Source organism: Marmota monax, unplaced genomic scaffold (assembly GCF_021218885.2).
Source record: "Marmota monax isolate L192 unplaced genomic scaffold, Marmota_monax_Labrador192_F-V1.1 WCK01_AAM20220418_F8-fsc00046, whole genome shotgun sequence".
In the NCBI taxonomy this organism is placed as follows: Eukaryota; Metazoa; Chordata; class Mammalia; order Rodentia; family Sciuridae; genus Marmota; species Marmota monax.
The window spans coordinates 1,172,001-1,192,227 of record NW_026692486.1 but is presented as its reverse complement, the minus strand read 5'-3'; the positions used below and the strand labels follow the sequence as shown (position 1 = coordinate 1,192,227).

The 20,227-nt window shown below is 34.3% G+C and overlaps 1 protein-coding gene across 1 annotated transcript in view; it reads right to left on the bottom strand.

Annotated features, from left to right (window-relative positions):
* Nucleotides 1–20,227, bottom strand: part of Msh4 (mutS homolog 4) — a 92,816-nt gene that overhangs the window by 65,173 nt on the left and 7,416 nt on the right. The window contains exons 3-7 of the mRNA XM_046443164.1: nucleotides 15,064–15,221; nucleotides 13,281–13,391; nucleotides 9,421–9,536; nucleotides 8,433–8,606; nucleotides 3,976–4,148 (exon numbers count right to left, since the gene is read on the bottom strand). Coding sequence (XP_046299120.1) covers nucleotides 3,976–4,148; nucleotides 8,433–8,606; nucleotides 9,421–9,536; nucleotides 13,281–13,391; nucleotides 15,064–15,221 — 732 coding nt within the window. The remainder of the gene's footprint in view (nucleotides 1–3,975; nucleotides 4,149–8,432; nucleotides 8,607–9,420; nucleotides 9,537–13,280; nucleotides 13,392–15,063; nucleotides 15,222–20,227) is intronic.

Genomic DNA, 20,227 nt, shown 5'->3' with positions numbered 1-20,227 from the left:
AGGAGAGTAACTAAGAACAGAGTAGGGACGAAGAGCAGGAGAAGAAGATTAACATTAAACAGGGATGAGAGGTGGGAGGGAAAGGGAGAGAGAAGGGAAATTGCATGGAAATGGAAGGAGACCCTCAGAGTTATACAAAAGTACATACAAAAGGAAGTGAGGAGAAAGGGAAAAATAATACAAGGGGGACAAATGAATGTCAGTAGAGGGGGCAGAGAGAGAAGAGGGGAGGGGAGGGGAGGGGAGGGGGATAGTAGAGGATAGGAAAGGCAGCAGAACACAACAGACACTAGTATGGCAATATGTAAATCAATGGATGTGTAACTGATGTGATTCTGCAATCTGTATATGGGGTAAAAATGGGAGCTCATAACCCACTTGAATCAAAGAGTGAAATATGATATATCAAGAACTATGTAATGTTTTGAACAACCAACAATAAAAAATTTAAAAAAAATAAAGAAAATTGGGAATGGAACCACCATTTGACCCAGCTGTCCCTCTCCTCCTTGGTCTATACCCAAAGAAAGGACTTAAAAACAGAATACTACAGGGATACAGCCACATCAATATTTACAGCAGCACAATTCACAATAGCTAAACTGTGGAACCAACCTAGATGCCCTTCAGTAGATGAATGGATAAAAAAAAATGTGGCATACATACACAATGGAATATTACTCAGCAATAAAAGAGAATAAAAGCATGGCATTTGCAGGTAAATGCATGGAGTTGGAGGAGATAATGCTAAATGAATTTAGCCAATCCTATAAAAACAAATGCCGAATATTTTCTCTGATATAAGGAGGCTGATTCATAGTGGGGTAGGTAGGGGGAGCATGGGAGGATTAGATGAACTCTAGATAGGGCAGAGGGGTAGAGGGAAAGGGAGGGGGCATGGGGTTAGAAATGATGATGGAAAGTGATGGTCATCATTATCCAAAGTACATGTATGAAGACACTAATTGGTGTGAATATACTTTGTATACAACCAGGGATGAAAAACTGTGCTCTATATTTTGTAATATGAATTTAATGCATTTTGCTGTCACATATAAATTTAAAAAATTAATTTAAAAATTGGATTAAAATATTCAAATATCCAAAATATTAAATAAAGAAAAAAAATATGAATACCTATTAGGTCTTACTCATATAAAGGAACCATTCCCCAACAAAACATGCATTTACAACATAGTAAGATAAGTGACATAACAATTATATTATAGAAACATGCAGAAAAGACATTTAACACAGACTGGGAAGTCAGACTTCTAGTCATAGAGACATTTAAATTAAAATGGTAAAGCATGTACTGCAGCTAGCTATACAACAGCTTGAGAGAAAGAGGTTTTAGAAAAGAGAAAAGCAAAATTTATAGTGTACCAAGGCTAGAAAACAAGAGCAGATATGTTTGAGTAACTTAAAGAAGTTCCATTAGACTAGAAAGCAAAATGGAAAGTATGGAATAGAAAGAGATGGTGTGGTAGATGACAGAAAAAGAGATACACAAAAGAGTTTGAATTTTATTCTAAAAGTAAATAACCTCCCAAAGATGTCCACTTCCTAACTCCTGGAACCTATGACTATGTTAACTGGTAAAGGAATTTACCAAATGGGATTAAGATAAGGATTTTGAACAGATTACTTTAGATTTTATCTGTTTGTCCCAATAAAGTCACAGGGTCCTTACAAGTGGTAGAAGGATCAGTGTCAAAGACAGATGATGTAAGCACAAAAGCAGAAGTCAAAAACAAAGAAGATACTATGTTACTGGCTTTAAAGACAGAGCAAGGGCAATAACAAGGAATGCAGATGACCCCTAGAAAAAGGAAACACAAAGAAATGGATTCTTCTCTAGAACCTCCAGAATGAGAATGTACTGCCAACACATTGATTTTAAGTCCAGTAAAGCTGATTTGGGACCTCAGATAATAAATTCAGTTTTAAATTTCTTGTGATTTGTTACACCAGTAACAGAAACCAGTATAGTATGAAAAAGCCCCTGTCTCTAAATAAAATACAGAGTATGGCTGGGGATGTGGCTCAATGTTGTGTGCCCCTGAGTTCAATCCCTGGTACCTCCCCCTCTCTGCCCCAGAAAAAGAAATAATCCAGTGAAAGAATGGGATGCAGAACATAGTTGACAGAATTAGCTATAAAAGGAACAGGAATGACTACTTCTAACTGAAACAAGGGGAAAGCAAAGTGGGTGAGTACAATATTTGGTAGCAGAAAGCTTAAAAATTCAAAAGGTGGAGCATAACCAACATTACAAGATTAAATAATTTTCATATTCCTGGCACTTGAGTTTTACACCAAATGCTAGGTATAGACAGGTCAACAAAATGTTCCTGAGAACAATAAGGGTCACCAGTTAAAAATGACCTCTTTCTACCTTTACTACTGTCTCACTAAATACACAGGTACATACAGGGGGAAAGGAGTACATTCAACAACATTGGAAATATAGAGAAATAGTCAAACCAATACCAAAATTTGAAAGGAATTACAAGGTATTTGGAATTAGACTGAGAAAAACTCACTGAAGCTATGAATGTCTTCTCCATTTTCAGGTACCACTTCAATTTAGACTATTAGAACACAAGGTGGGGTAGTGAAGGGAATAGAGATATGGAAGACTGGCCAGAAATTGGACTAAGAAATGTATACAAACTGTCCTTCCAACTACAGATTTAAGAAGGAAACTGCCACTGCACCTATTAAAAGAAAAAGTAGGCCCAAATCTCTATCATGTCAGATTAGGCCCCTACTTCCTTAATAAGACTCCTATAGTCCAAGAATTAAAATCAAGAATCAATAAATGGGATGGATTCAAATTAAAAAGCTTCTTCTAAGCAAAAGAGGTGACAGCATTCTGCTGTCATATATAACAAATTAAAATTTAAAAAGAAATAAAATAAATTATGCTTTCTTCTCCGAAAGAAAAAGTGATAAATAGAAGCTAGATAAAAGTGTTGCTAGCAAATCAGCATTATTCATAATGTAAATTGACATTATTTTAGTTGAAGAAAAATAATACTAGATGGAAGTTTAGATATGCATTAAAGAAAGTAGGATATTCAAAATGTTATATGCATTAAAGAAGGAAGGATACTCGAAATATTAAATAAATAAATAAATAAATAAATAATGCTAAAAAAGAAAAAGAAATAAAGAAGAAGGAAACTGCACCATCATGCCAGTGAACAAATAAGGAATTTCTCAAGAGCTATTTTCTTATCCCCTGCTATGAGCTGAACTGCATTCTCCAAAAAAATTTTAAAGTCCTAACTCCTAGTACCTGTGACATGACTTTATTTGTAAACTGTTTTTTTATAGATATAATCAAGTTAGGATAAAGTCATTAGGATAGATCCTAATCCAATATGACTAATGTTTTACATGAAGACATTAAGAACACAATATGCCAACAGAGGCAAAGATTGGATTGATAGAGCTGAAAGTCAAGGCACACTGTGGATAGCCGCCACCAGAAGCTAGAAAAAAAACAAAGAAGGATTGATTCTCCCCTTCAGTTTTAGAGGGAGCATGGCCCTACCAACACCTTGATTCCAGCATTTAGCTTCCAGAACTTTAAGACAAAATTTTTCAGTTGTTTTAAACCATGGAGTATGTGGTTCTCTTTAAATAGAAACCCTAGGAAACTAATATACCCCATCTGTTAATAATTATCTAATTTGGACAGATCTTCCCTCTCTGAAAATAACCACAGAGCAAAATAATTACAAAGTGTTCACTAAAAGAATATAAAAAAGGAAAAGAATAGCATCCAGAAAATAAAAACATTCCTCTGAAATTATTTACTGTGAAATTTAAAGGAAATTTTCAGGAAAATAGCTTCATTACAAGAATATAGGAATTTACACTTTCACTGACTGCCTTTTAAAAACTTAGAAAAAAATAATTCAACTAAACCAACTGTATTTTCAAAATTAGATGATATTCTTTTACCTGATTGAAGTCCAAAAAAGAGTTCCTCATCTTGAAGTAGTTCTTGAACACAATCTAATCTCATGTTAATGGTTTCAATATCAACTAGAGGTTCTAATATATTAGAACGAAGTCTTCTACTCCCTCCAGGAGTCTTAGTATAATTTAAAACACCAAAAAGAGTATGATTATTCCTTTGAAAACACAAGTTGGAAAATTCCATTACGTATACAAAGAAAATTCCATTTTAACTTTGTAATTAAATAATTTTATAATCTATAACAGTGATATTTAAACTTTACTATGCATACAAACTACTTGGAGATTCTTCAGTATGTCTTGGAAAAGGACTGAGAATCTATATTTTTAACAAGCTCCCAAATATAGGGTCAGTCAATGAACCAAATTTTGATTATCAAGGATCAATAGTATCTCCTTACCCTAAGCGACTTTTTCCACAGATCAATTACAATATTCAGACTAATATAAAGTTTTTAAATCTATGACATTTCATCAATAATAGCAAAATTATCAGTAATATATCCTAAAAAGGGGTGCATTTATATTGATTTTTTAAAAATGAGTATTTAGTGTACTGATTTTGTTCTAATTGAAGAAGTTACAGAATTATAAGCAAAAGAGAATTCCATAATTTCTAAGTGATTCTTATAAAGAAATAAGCTATTATTAAGAATGCATTTCATTGGACTTTTTATGAGACAATTATAATGTATGTAAAATATCTGGTTAATTCTAATTTTTTTTTGTTTTTTAAAGAGAGAGAGAGAGAGAGAGAGAGAGAATTTTTAATTTATTTTTTAGTTTTCCTCGGACACAACATCTTTGTTTGTATGTGGTGCTGAGGATCGAACCTGGGCCGCACGCATGCCATGCGAGCACGCTACCGCTTGAGCCACATCCCCAGCCCCTAATTCTAATTTTAATGAATAATTATTGAGTCCTTACAGTATTCAAAACTCTATGCTAAGTCCTAAGAACATAAGACAGACATAATTTCTATGGCCTTTATAGTGTAGTGGCTAATAATTTTAAAAAAATTTTTTTAGTTGTAGGTGAACACAATACCTATATTTTATTTATTTTTATGTGGTGCTGAGGATCAAAACCAGTGCTTATCCATTAATTAGTCATGACAGAAGACAAAACAATTTGAATGGGGACAGAGAGACAATAAACACATAATCTTAAAAAAACAGCTGGGCATGGTGGCACATGCCTGTAAAACCAAGCAGCTTGAGAGACTGAGGCAGGAAGATCACAAGTTTAAAGCCAGTCTCAACAACTTAGCAAGGCCCTGAGCAACTTAGCAAGAACCTGTCTCAAAATAAAAAATAAAACAGTTTGGGAATGTAGCTCAATAGTTAAGCACCCCTGGTTCAATCCTTGGTGAAGAAGGAGAAAAAGGATAAGGGGAAAGGGGAGGAGAAGGGGAAGGGGGAGAAGGAAGGGGAAGGAGAAGGGGAAGGGGGAGAGGAGAGGGAGAGGGGAAGGGGGAGAGGAGAGGGAGGGAGAGAGGGAAAACATTTCACATATATAAACTACTAACAAAAAATGATAATAAGAATGCATAAGAAAATGATTAGAATGTTGATGATTAGTTAGGTTGATTAAGAAAGACTTCTCTGTGTATTCAACAGTTGTCTTAAGACTTGAATGACAAAAAAAGGAGGCAGCAATGCAAAGAGGATGATGGGATGGGAATTATAACAATTACAGCTAACATACGAAGAACACTTGGTATGTACCAGTAATTGCTTTAATCACTTTACATGTATTTGACTCATTTACTTCTAACAACCATTGCCGGGTTTCTGTTCTCGTGACTAAAAGGCTCAGGGGTCACTCCAAATAAACTGGGCTAACTGGGATTCACAAAATAACCACATGAGACACAAATACCTTTTTCTTTGGGGTCGCTGTGACGGCTCCTCTGACCTTAAGGGTCCGAAGAAAGAGAGTGAGAGCACGCGCTGAACCCTTTTATTGAGGAGAAGTTATTTAAATGAGGCAGGGGGTCAGGTTTTGCTGAAGTCCGGATGGGCAAATAACCGGGAGGTGACAAGCAACTTGAAGGTTGAAGCGGGAACTACTGTATTGCAAGTGAACTCAGCGGGAACTGAGCGAGAACTCAAAGTAGTGGGCTCCTAAGGTAGCGGAACCGCTTCTCTGCGGGACAGCAGAGGTATATATACCTAACTAATTATACACAGCTTGACTCAATTACCATTATCTAGATACAGCAGTCAGCCAATAAGGAATCTTCATCATCTTAACGGCTCGCTGGCGTTGCTTCACAAACTGCTCCTCCTGGCAAACTGCCAGGCGCCATCTTGACTTGAATTGCATCCCCAACAAGGTTTCAGGGGGCTGAGTGTATCTTCATGATGTCCACTGTCAGCAGGTTGACTGACACCTGGGTAGACCACACCCAAGGGCACAGTAAGGACACACACAAGGCACTTCTATGGAAGATTCTATCCTAAACAGGGCAAGGGGTTATATTACAAAGGAACAGGTGAGCATAGCTTCACCCATGGGGCTGTAGCAAGTCACACCCATGCAGGAGACATGGACCCTTGGACCCAAGAAGGGTGGGGAAAGCTCTACCACATTTCTGTGACTGAGCACCTCAGCACCCAGCCAGGGAGTGTGACTCAGTCATGTGCAAGGATGGTCTCCCACAAACCATGATATAAGGTAGATGCTATTATTAGTCACATTTTGCAACTAAAGAAACTGAAGCACAAGGACTAACTTATCCAAGGTTTCCAAGTAAGTTTCTAAGTAAGTAGTAGAATACCAACTTAAGCCCAGGAATTCTGGCTCTAGAACCAGAAAAAAGATTGAGCTTTACAAGTGGGCTAAGAATGAGAGAGATGAATAAAGAAGTTGATAGAGACCAGGACACAGAAGTCCTGTAGGTCATGGTAAAGAATCTGGACTCTATTCTGAATGTCATAGGAACCACTGGAGGGTTTTATACAATAAAGTCAGGAAACCTGATTTCTAGGGGCTGGAGTTGTGCTCAGTGGTAGAGTACTTGCCTGGCATGTGTGAGGCCCTGGATTTGATTCTCAGCACCTCATATAAATAAATAAATAAATAAATTGAAAAAAAAAATCCATTTACAACTAAAAATATTTTTAAAAAAGAAAACCTGACTTCTAGATTAAAAATATCACACTCTAGCTACTACTTGTAGAACGATAAGGAAAAGGCAAAGAGATAAGTTGATAGGCTATTATATTAGTTCAGTCTAAGAGAACAGAGGTTTGGGTTAGGGGTTAGTCTTAGAAATGGTGAGAAGTGATACAGAATTATATAGACTCTCAAGCCTAAGTCAGAAGCATTTACAAATGGATTAGATCTGGGATGTTAAAAGGAGAGGAAATAAAAGTGACTCTTAAGTTTGTAGTCAGACTATCAGATTTTGGACAGATCAAATTAAACAAATTTTTAGGGAACTATCCAGATGAACTGATGGGGGGTCTCTCATCACATGCACAATTTTTTTTAACCTTTTGAGGACTTGATTTCTGCAGAAACAAAGGAAGTGACCAACACACACAAGTCCCACATTTGCTACAGAAATTAATGGGTGTAACAGGTGACAAGTCCATATAAGCACTGGAGCTATTCAGATAGTTCAGTAGGTAGAATAACCATCTGTTAAACTGAGATTCTTTGATTCAAGTCTGTGAAAAGACTTCTGAATTTCTCATTTTCTATTATAGTACAAACTCTGGAGATCAGATATTCCTTTAAGTTTGTGTATCCCTAATATACAGCAGGAACTCAAGCAATGTTTGACAATGATAAACAATGATGAAGTATGCAATGTCATGAGGTAAAACTGAATATAAAGCACTTTACAACAATTACCAGGGATGATCATTGATTTTTTTATGTTAAAATAAAATAACATATGAGGCTGGGTTTGTGTCTCAGTTAGTTGGTAGAGCACTTACCCAGCATGTACAAGGCGCTGGGTTCAATCCTCAGCACCACATAAAAATAAATAAATAAAATAAAGGTATTGTGTCCAATTAAAATAATAATAATAATAACATAAGAAGAATAACAGAAAATCAATAATAATTTTAACCCACACCATAACATATGTGAAGCAGTACCTCAATGTGGTTTTAATTTTCATTTCCCTAATGCTAGTTTATCTTTTCATGTACTTGTTGTTCTTTGTTATATCTTTTGAAGAAATGTCTTTTAAGTCCTTTTACTCAGATAGTAACTGGGTTTTTCTGTTGTTTCATACAAATATGTTTTAAAACCTAACTTTTGTAAAACATCTGAGTGATTCACCAACAAGGGTACAATGATTAAAAATGTTTATTCAATATTTCTCTATCAAAAAATTAAAAGAACTTTCATGTATTCACATAAAATATGACATAAAATATGCTGATATATTTTATAAGAAAAAAAACTGATGCTCTTACCTACAGTCTTGGTTATTAATTAACAATTCAAGGTTTTGGGCTGAGGATGAATCTATCATGGCTGTCTGTTCACTACCCTGAAAACAAATCTTCAGCGATTTTGGTGCATAAACTGAATTTTGAATAAACTCAACATATTTTAGTAAAGCTGCAACAGCTGCAAGGCAGTAATACCTGTAAGGTGACCAATGACATAGCATTATGTGTTTAGAATTAGGAAAAAAAAAGTATTGATAGAGAAGAAAACATTTATTTCACCTTAATATTAGGAAAATCACAAGTACTTGCATAGGATCACTTAAATTCAAAGCTAAAAGGTGCACTAAATATGCCTAATTTTTAAAAACAAGGTAAATAACCTCTAATCCACAAAAAATCCCATTACTTAAGGGATATATTAAACTCCAATAAGTTACTTCGAAGAAAACATTCAATAGTATATTGTATCAATTGTTGAAATATCATTCTAAATATTCAAATAAGTTGAGACTTTATAGGTATAGTCAAGAGGTCCCACAGCCATTATGATTAACCTAGTAAACAGGAGGTCCACTGGCTCAGAGAGTATCTATTTAGCTTATTTAAAGAAATATTTTTTCCAAAAGTATCATCACTGTCTCATGCTGACCCTTTTAGGAATAAATGTATGAAGTAACAGAAACACAACCTCAACTGTTTTCATTTCCTAGTACTCAAAATTCTAGGATATTGTAACTACTTGAGTGTTTTTAACTCCAAAGTATGGCAAGCAGCAACCATTAGGGCAACAAATTATGACTAATTTGAAAAATTCTATGTAAATCAAATTAGTAATATATGCCTTGTATATAAACTTCATTAATTATTTTTCTACTTCAGTAATTACTATGTATTATGAAATCAGGCACTTTTCTAGGTGGTAGGGATATAACAGATAACAAAACAGAAGAAAATCTGTGCCCTTGTGACACTCATACTAGAGATTAATTTCCTTTATATTATAACTTACTTGGATTGAACCTCCAGTAGGACAGTGCTGAATTCAGTAATACATAATTGTTCGATGTATTCTAATCCTTTGGTTTCATTGAAGTATTTCCTTTGGATAGTACTGAAATTAACGTTCTGAAAAGAAGTTTTTATTTTAAAACTGTAAAAATTGTTGAATGCCACACAGTTACTAAAAAACTGCTTGCTTGGTTTTTTTGTTTGTTGTAGTTTTTTGTTTTGTTTCGTTTTCTTCCTTTGGTACCAGAAATTAAACCCAGGGGAACATTACAACTGAGCTACATACTGACTTTTTTATTTTATTTTTTAATTTTAAGACAGGACCTCACTACTGTTGCCCAGGCTAGCCTCAAACTTGCCTTCTGCATCAGCTTCTCAAGTCACTAACATTACAGGCATGTGCCACCATGCACCCACCTCGAAACTGTTATTCTTAAGTGAATCCTGGTACATGGGTAGGTGGTTTCAATATTGCTTAAAGTTTATCTTTTAATATTTTCAACATTTAAAGTAAGTTTTCTTAATTATTGAAAAAAGAAAATGGTTATTTATCTTGCTAAACGAATTATAGTGCAGTCTGTAGTTCTTATTAGGCATTACTCTCATAAAATTTAACTAAATATATATTAGATATGACAATTTAAAAAATAGAGCTGGAGTGTATCTCAGTAGTAGAGTGCCTCCTTAGCATATATGAGGCTCTAGGTTTACTTCCCAGTACCAAATAACTTTTAGATTAATAAATAAACATGAAAGTCTTTGTCTTCTATTAATCTTATTCTAAAATAACAATTCTATAACATCACACGGTTTTAACCTCAGTCTTCCATACTCTAACATATTGAGAAAGGGTAAACTTTATAATGTGCTAGTTGAAAAGATGAAAATCCCAACTCCCACCTCCCTGTTCTATAATATGCTATTTACATGTGGTGAATTTAATTTATTTAGATTAAAGAGAAAGAGCTAATGGGACTTTTTGAAGAGGGAAAAAAAAGGCATGCAGTTGTACAGTAAAAGGTTTACTTACTCTGGAAAAAAGTAATGGGTAAGAAAGATAGTATAATAACAATGAACTATGAAAAAGCTGTTAGGACTGAAAAAAAAACGTGAGCAGATAAGTAATATATATGCCAGGATTGTTTTAAAAGTTATTCAATTTAATCATCACAATAACCCTGTTTTATTTTCCTCTAAGTAAAATTCTGAAGTCAAGTAACTTTCCTGATATACACAGTCCAAAGTAAAACTTCTTTAACTATGAAGTCCACATTTTTTCTACTTCATATTGATTCTGATTTAATGAAGGTTTTTTTAATGATAAGTGTAGTAATAATAACAAGAGTGATAATAATTATTATTATTTTTCCCTCTATGTATAATACTTTCTCTTCAAATTCTTCCCATGGCTTGCTCCCTTAATTTGCCCAAATGTAATCTTATGAATGAAGCCACCTCTGATTACTTTATATAAAATATGAATTATTTAGTGGTAGGTACTAATATTGTCCTAAATTTTCTGTCAAAAAAAAAAATCCTGAAGTTCAAAGATGTTAAATAACCTGAAGAAGTTCATTTAGAGTCAGGATTTGAAATTAAGACATCCAACTTCTCTGTTCTCTTGTTTTTCTTCTTTTTAATTGGTGTATTATTATACATAATTGTGGAATTCATTGTTATATATTCATACATGCACACAATATAACAATATATTTGGTTGACTTCTCTATTCTTTTAAGCACTATGCTATACTACATCTCAAACATATGGAATGTTTTTTGTTTTGCCTTTGGAGGACCTAACTGTTCCACATTTCACGTGATTCTAGTAGGCCTGTCAATTACAGTATTCTGTGACCCACAGCAGATTACTCCATGATCTAGGAGTAATTAATCATAGTGCCTCTACCTCCAGAAATAGTGATTAGTCTAATGTGAGAAAATGAACAAAGCAGGACCAGTTAGCATCCTTTCCTGGAATTCATATATGGACACTGGTTTGGTTATGCTGAGATTACATCAGCCTAAAGCTATCAGCAATCATCTTCTTAAACTTCATGGAGGTAATCTATCTTCAGTAGAAAAGAGATAATACTGGGGAGAAGGTAGAGGCAAAGATTCTCTCGTTGACTAAATTCTAGCCAGTAGATCTCAACTTTGACCTATCCAGACAAACTAAACACTAACAAGGTTTCTAAAAGCTCAAGGGTACATCCCTAGGATGATTCTACAAAAGGATGCCAAAAAATCCTTACTATTTATTTTAGCCAATGCCTAAAGATAAGAGTCCTTGTCTCCCATTCTCTGTGAGGGAAGGAACCTAACTTCAATACCCAGATAGTTTTCACATGGACCAACTCCACTTTCCTACTTTTTGTAATTTTTCACTTCCCTGACTCTGTTGAGCCCCTCTCACTTCCCTAACTCTACTGAGCCCCTTCTCACTTCCCTGACTCTACTGAGCCCCTTCTCTTACTTCCCTCCCTAGTTCCTCATTCTTCCTTTAAAATACCCAGTCACCTCTAACAAAGCAAACTTGAGTTCACTCCACATTGGACACTTTTTCCTATTGAAATAATATATTTCTGATTAAAAATTTGTCCTTGAGCTGGGTCTGTGGCTCAGGGGTAGCACACTTGCCTGGCATGTGTGAGACACTGGGTTCAATTCTCAGCACCACGTGTAAATAAATAAAGAAAGAATAAAGGTCTACCAACAACTAAAATAAAATTTAAAAAAATCTGTCATTACCATCTTATCTAGATGTGATCAGATTTATCTTTGACATAGGATCTATCCAACCACTGACTTCCCAGTTACATAAGCCAATAAATTTTTGGCTAGTTTAAGTTGGATTCCTGCTACTTACCAAAAGACCTAAAAGGCCTAATCAGGACAACAAGAAGTGAGAAAGAAATATGTAAAAAGGATGATGAAAAGAAGTATGAGCCAATGAATGAGAGAGCAGAGAGAAATAAACTTATAAAATAGAGACAATAAATTTAGAATAGGGACTATTTCTGGCAATGAGTCAATAAAATAAAACAAAACAGCTGAGTTGTGTATTACCTCTAAGAGCACCACGGGGGTAAAAAAAACTTACATGACGACAGATGCTGAATATATTAAGAACAAGAGCAGAATTCATTAGACCCTAAATCTCATGTTGGTTCCAAATGTATTAAAATAAAAGCTAAGTCTAAAAATATAACAAAATATTCCATATTCTGAAAATAATTAGCACTCCTCAGGAATTATTCCAACTGCAATGTTGCTTACTTTCTTGGAACCACAGTCCCAATTCCACTAAACAGGGAGAGTTACTAGAGAAGAGAGAAACTATATGAGGGACAAAGCATTTGTTGTATAGGTTGTACAGCATTTACAAGTCACAGTCCCACAGACGGAGGCTACACTAGTAGACTAATTGTAAGGCAGTACATGTTCCCTTTGGGGAAGCTGAAACAATTTTGTAACAGAGACTAAACTGCCTAGAGAAAAAAAGCACTTACTGATAGTTGCTATCCCCTGGAAGGATGAGAACTTCAATTTTAACAGTAACTAGTTTCCAGAAAGCTACGTCTAAAGAAAACTGGGCTTTAACTAACAGTCTGCTGTCCCTTGTATACTTGAGAAACCTCTTATTACCTAAAACATTTTTTTCTTTTACTTAAAGTAGATCAAGAATGTCCAATCAAATGTGAATTCTTTATTTTATTCTTGTTTTAGATTAGTGTTTGCATTTATTGACTATTTTAGGATTCTGAATATACAGTTACTCAAATTATTTTTTCCTTATATTACAAAACAGAGTCTAAATAATTAAACCTTGAATGTTATTTTTGAGAATGAAATTGTTTACCTTGAAATTTTCTGTGATCAGAGTGAACAACTTCGTTGAATTCCCCACAACACAAGCAGTATTTGACATTATTATTTCCAAAGGTGATAAAATTTTGAGCTTAGTGATCACCTAAAATTATTGGTATAAATAATTTCATCAATGTAATCTTAGAACAGTCTTTAAAACAAAAATTTCAATATTCTGAGATAATGACTTAATATTAATTCAGAAATAACAAAATTACAAATGGTCCAAGTTATACTTAAATCAATTTCTAATGATATATATTAAACATATATCCACATATATACATTATCATAAACATAGGCTATATTTAACTCACATTAGTTTGTAATAATTATAACTTAAAAGTTAATTTGAACTTATGAAATATATATTCCCAAAATAAGGTATTTTAAAATAAATTCTTCTACTCAGTATTTTACCCATCTTCATTAAAAACATGAACATATCCAATCATGTAAGCATGGCAATGGGATTAGTACATCCCCATCAGTACATTTCAGAAGTTGAAAAGTACAAAAAGCAGTGAGAAATATTTGCTTTCTGCCTTGTGCTTTTTAACAAGATGCATTTCTTGGAGCTACTCGAGACACAAACTTAATCAGTATGTCCAACATTCCTGTTTTTCTAAAAAAAAAAAAAAAAATTCCCTATTCTTTTCAAATTATATAAAAAATTTTAAATACCCAGAAATGAAGTTAGTATACAGTATTAATATCATTTAGGTTGTTAAAGATAATAAAAATTATTAGGAAAATGAAGCCTATATATACTGGGGAACCATAAAGGGGAACTTGAAAAGATTAACCAATAAAAGACTAAAAGTAACATAGTACATCATATTTTAAAAGTAATTATAATCTTGTCAAGTAACTTTAGCCAGACATGGTGGCACATGCCTGTAATCCCAGCAGCTGGGGAGGCTGAGGCAGGAGGATTACATATTCAAGCCAGCCTCAGCAATTTAGCAAAACTATAAGCAATCTAGTGAGATCCTGTTTCAAAATAAAAAGGCCTGGGGGCTGGGGATGTGGTTCAGATGTTAAGCACCCTTGGGTTTAATCCCTGGAATTAACAATGGTAATAATATTAATAATACCAACAACTTTTCTAAATGAAAAGATTAGGAAAAGGTTCACATCTAGCTGATATATCACACAAATTCCCATGACCACAGATCAGTGGCCCAAATTCATGTGATCAATACAGAGGCAAAATAAGTGAGGGCAAGAAGCTAAGGAAGTAGATTATGATGATCTAAGATACTAGTTTCCCTTAACTCTAGGAAAAAAAAACAAATATTATTTCAATGGAAATAATCCTCCTAGAGATACGATTATCATGTTACCTTTAGAATGAGTCCAGGTATTATTAATTTGAATACATTAATTTTAGACACTAATGTTAAACATAAATTTGGAATATTCCAAGTAACAATAAAACATTTTCTTTTTTTAAATATTTTTTTAGTTGTTGACAGACCTTTATGCATTTATGTGCAGTACTGAGAATTGAACCCAATGCCTCACACATGCCAGGCAGGGGCGCTACCACTGAGCCCCAGCCCCAGCCCAAACATTTTCTTTTTAGAATAAAAAATATTTTTAAAAAATCAGATGTAAAACAACTTTATTTTAATTCACAGTAACTGGAATAACCATGAATAACCTTTATCCTACCAAAAAGTACAAAACAGAAACTAATTAGAAAAACACTGACTTGGAAATCTGCATACTGCCTACTAGAACAACCATTTTCTAGAATTATTAATATTTACCTTGGCATATGTTGTATTGTCTGCAAACTGGGATAATATAATTTGAGGGCTTTTTAAATCAACGCTTGCCATTCCTATTTCACCTCTGGCAAGTCCTCTCCCTTCTACCACAGCTACAATAACTGATGGGGCATGTGCAGAAACTGAAGAGGATGTAGCTATAAAAAAAAGTTTTGAATGAAGAAAATATATAAACTTACAAATGATCATTTCTAATTTTCTCACATAAGACTTCAAAGCCCCAAAGGTGAACATAGTTAAGAAAAATGCAGTCTATATTTCAAAGAAGCTAGAAGAGAGGATTTGATGTATACTCATCATGAAGAAATGATTAATGTTTAAGGTGACAGATATGGTAATTATCCAATTTAATCATTGTTCTATGTATACATGAATCAAAACATTATATCATACTCATAAGTATTTATAATTATTATTGCATCAAAAATTTTTAAAGAAAATAAAATTATTATTACATAAAGAATAGGAATTAGCCAGGTGCAGTGGTACATGCCTCTAATCCAAAAGGCTCAGGAGGCTGAGGCATCACAAGTTCAAAGCTATCCTCAGCAACTTAACAAGGCCCTAAGCAACTTATAGAGACCCTGTCTCAACAAAAAGGGTTGAAGATTTTGCTCAGTGGTTAAGCATCCCTTTTCAACTCCTGATACCAAAAAAGAAAGAAGAATTATATGCAACTATAGTTCATCAATAAAAAATGTGGGAAAAAAAGAAGGTGGCTTATAAATATTAAGGGTGAGTAGGATATTCTACTAGATAGCAAGAATTATTATAAAGTTAAAGATGGTGTAATAATGGCACAGAGATAGACATAATGACCTACTCAGGTTAAAAGAGAACTAGATATTAAAACAAACATATACAAATCATCAAAAGTTTTAGTATCCAGAATAAAGAATGGATACAAATTTTAAAAACCTACAGAATGGAGAGATCCAAGATGGTAGAATAGAGGTCACATTCCTGGCTGCTCCATGGCATGAAATCAAAAAAGCAAATAGGCAGTTTCTCCACAAGGTGGGTGAACAACAACAACAAAAAGGCAGAGTGGTAGTTTACTGGAACCTAAAACTGAACATTTAAAGCAGATCAGGGACATAGCAGGTTGGATAATATAAGGAAAAAATCCCCAGGGGCACAGCAGCTGCCACAGATGGGCTGGAAGCTCCAGCCAGAGGTCCCTCCATGAGGATAAGGGAATTAAAGGAACTTGCATTTTTGGGAAGCTCAAGGTGTGTCTGGGTATAGAGCAGTTAGAGATCAAAGACATTGCCCAGCAAACCTGAAGGACATATTGTACATGAAACTGCCATCTTTCCAGGCGGGTTGTGGAAGACAAAGGAAGGAACCATTTTGAAGCTGCAATGGGGAAGCCGGCAACTGAAGAAGTCAATTCCTGGCAAACCCACTTTGGGCCTGAAATACAGGTCCAGTAAACACACGCTGCACACGCTGAACAATATAGAGTATACTTAAATGACCAGAAGAAAATCAAAACTGGAGAGAGGTTTACACAAGGGACAACTGGTTTTGGAAACCCACCCTCTCTACCCCTCCCCCTCCAATCTGACTGCTTGCAGGACCTGCTAAGAGAGATATCTCTGGCTGGGCAGAGTCGGGAGAAACTGGAGACTGAACCAGAGACCAGGAAATGTGGGGTCTGTAGGTGACATAGGGGACTAAGAATTGGCTCTTCCACCCCCAGCAGGGTGCAGTGATGCAGCCTGTACTCCCACCCACTGGGAAGGCTGAGGCAGGAGGATGGTGAGTTTTTTCTAAAAAGAAAGCCAGCCCTCAGCAAAAGCGAGGCACTAAGCAATTCAGTGAGACCCTGACTCTAAATAAAATGCAAAATAGGGCTGGGGATGTGACTCAGTGGTTGAGTCACCCTGAATTCACTCCCTGGTACTAAAAAAAAAAAAAAAGAATTGGCTCGTCCACCACATGAGTGGAACCCCCAGAGCAGCCCTGGGATAAAGTCCTCCAGTGTGGACCAGGAAGATGCGCTGGAGATGCGCTGATTTAAAATCTCCAGAATAATTAGCATTCAGCCAAGAGCCTAGAGACCACCTATTCCTAAACCCTGCTGACAGGAATTTCACCTACAGGATTACCTCTCTCACTTCAGCAATCCAGAGTGTGGAGCACCACACTCCAGAAGGCTCCACCTAAAACTCCTGAGAAGAAAAGCTGAGAATATTTTGAACTCCAGTGGAAAGAATTCTTAAACTTCTCATGAAGTTGTTTTTTTTTTTTTTTTTTTAACTCTTTTTTCACTGTTTAATTGTGACCATAATGGTACATGGAATTTATACAGTTTCCTATTTTATTTTTCTTCTCTAGCATTATTAAAGCCAATTATTTTACATGGATTAGTTTTAAAAAAAACTAGGATGTTTAGTTTTGTTTTGTATTCTTTTATTTTTAATGTATTTAAATTTTGCTTTATGTATATTTTTCTCCTACCTGTTTCCCTTGATTCTCTCCTTTCTTCTACTAATAGAAGAAACTGTTGTTCTTTTTCACCTTTTTTTTCACTCTTTAATCTTTTTCTTCTGTCTTCTCCTCCCTCATAATTATATATATCACTTCTGTTCTCTCCCTGTCCACCATTTGAAAATATAAACCCTTTTGCAAACTTGTTTTTTTTTATTATAGGCATAACTGATCACATCATTTCTGTTTATTGTGATGATTAACACTGTAGATGTCATAGTAGGAACTATTTGGTTTAATGCTGTAAATTGTTTGCGTTGGTTTTAGTTATTATTTGTCTCTCCCTAAACAGAGAGGAACTATTTTAAGGACACTATAAGTCCACAGGGTAGAAATTCTACTGCCTCAGATCCATACTGTTAAATGGGTAGACACACAAACAATATGAAAAAGCAAGGGAACAAATCGCACCAAGCAAACCAGGATATTCCAATAACAGGATACATCGATACCGCAGTGGAAGAAATGTCAGAGAAGGAGTTGAGAATACACAGTAGTTAAACTGATCTTCGAAGTAAAGGATGATGTAAGAGAAAATATAGGTAGCAAAAGATATTTTCAGGAAAGAGATAGACAGTCTGGGGAGGGGGGAACCCAAACAGAAATCCTTGAAATGAAAGAAAAAATAAACCAAATTTAAAATTCAATAGAAAGCATTACCAACAGACTAGATCACTTAGAAGACAGAACCTCAGGCAATGAAGACAAAATACATAATCTTGAAAATAGAGTTGTCTGCAGAGAGAATATGTTAAGAAAACATGAACAGAATTTCTAAGAATTATGGGGTTACATGAAAAGACCAAATTTAAGATTTATTAGAATAAATAAAGGCACAGAGATACAACCCAAAGGAATGCATAATCTTTTCAATGAAATAATATCAGAAAATTTCCCAAAGCTAAAGAATGAAATGGAAAATCAAATATAAGAAGCTTTCAGGACCCCAAATGTGCAAAATTACAACAGACCCACGTGAAGACACATCATAATGAAAATGCCTAGCATACAGAATAAGAATAAAATTTTAAACACTGTGAGAGAAAAATACAAGATTACATATGGGGGAAACCAATTCAGATCTCAGCTGATTTCTTAACTCAGACTCTCAAAGCTAGAAGGTCCTGGAATAACACATATCAATCTCTGAAAGAAAACGGATGCCAACCAAGAATCCTATATCCAGCCAAATTAACCTTCAGATTTGAAGATGAACTAAAAACTTTCCATGATAAACAAAAATTAAAGGAATTCACAATCGGGAAGCCTGCACTTTAGAATATTCTTAAGAAAATACTCCACAAAAATGAAATGAAAAAAAAGTGAAAACCAATGAAGGGAGGAACTCCACTAAGGGAATAGTCAATCAAAGGAGGAACTAATTCAAATTAAAAACTAGAAATAAACCAAAATGCCTGGGAACACAAATCATATCTAAATAATAACTTTGAACATTAATGGCCTAAATTCTTCTCAAAAGACAGAGACTGGCAGATTGGATTAAAAAACAAGACCCAACAATATGCTGTCTCTAAGAGACTGACCTCATAAGCAAAGACATTTACAGACTGAAGGTGAAAGGATGGGAAAAAACATATCACTCACATGGACTGCATAAACAAGAAGGGGTTTCTGTTCTCTAAAATAGACAGTTATGTAAGCTATATAATTATAATCATACAATTGTAATTTTACCTTAATACATTTTTAGCATCTGTAAGGGTGTTTTGATAGCTCCCTTTCCTGATATTTTCTTCTTAATTAGACTTGTTAGATTTTTATCAACTTTAAGCTGTATTATTTCTTTTCTATTTCACATATTTCTGCTCCTACTCTTACTTTTTCCTTCCTTCTATGTAATTTTGAAAATAATTTGTTAATCTAGCTTCTTTCTGATATAAATACTTTGTTCCTCTGAGTACTATTTCATCCCAGAAATTCTGATATTTTTTATCGCTTAGTGATAAAAAGCACTTTTAATTTACCTTTCTTGTGCTTTCTTCTTTGATTTGTGTGATATTTATTTATAAATGCTGTTTAAATTTAAAGTAGTTGAGATGGGGGGTGGGGTTCTATATATCTTAAGGTTATTGATTTCTAATGTAATAAATTAGGCAGGAAACACAACTTGTATGATTTCATATTTTTAAAATTTCTCAAAGCTTATTTTATGATAGAATACAGTCCATTCTTATTAATTTTCTACTTGTCATTTTTGTGTATAGTTCTCTATAAATAACAAATAGGTCAAATTGGCTGATAATGTTGTTCAGCCTTCTATATCATTACTCCTTCCAGCAAAATGAGAGGGCTAAAAATTTCCAAATATGATTGCGACTTGTCTCTCTAGTTTTATTAATTTTACTTCATGTATTTTGAAATTTTGTTATTAGGTACAGACACATTAGGATTGTTATACTTTCTTGAAGAAGTTACTGTATTATGGTTATGAAATGTTCCCCTTTATCTCTGAAAATGCTTTTTCTTGAAACTTATTTTATATTAATAGCTCTACTTCAGTTTCTCATGCTTATTTTCCCCTTCTTTTGCTTTTAACCTATTGGTGTATTGATATTTAAATTGTGACATGTATAGAGCATACAGTTATTGTTTGCTTTTTACACAAGTACAATATCTAGTTCATTTA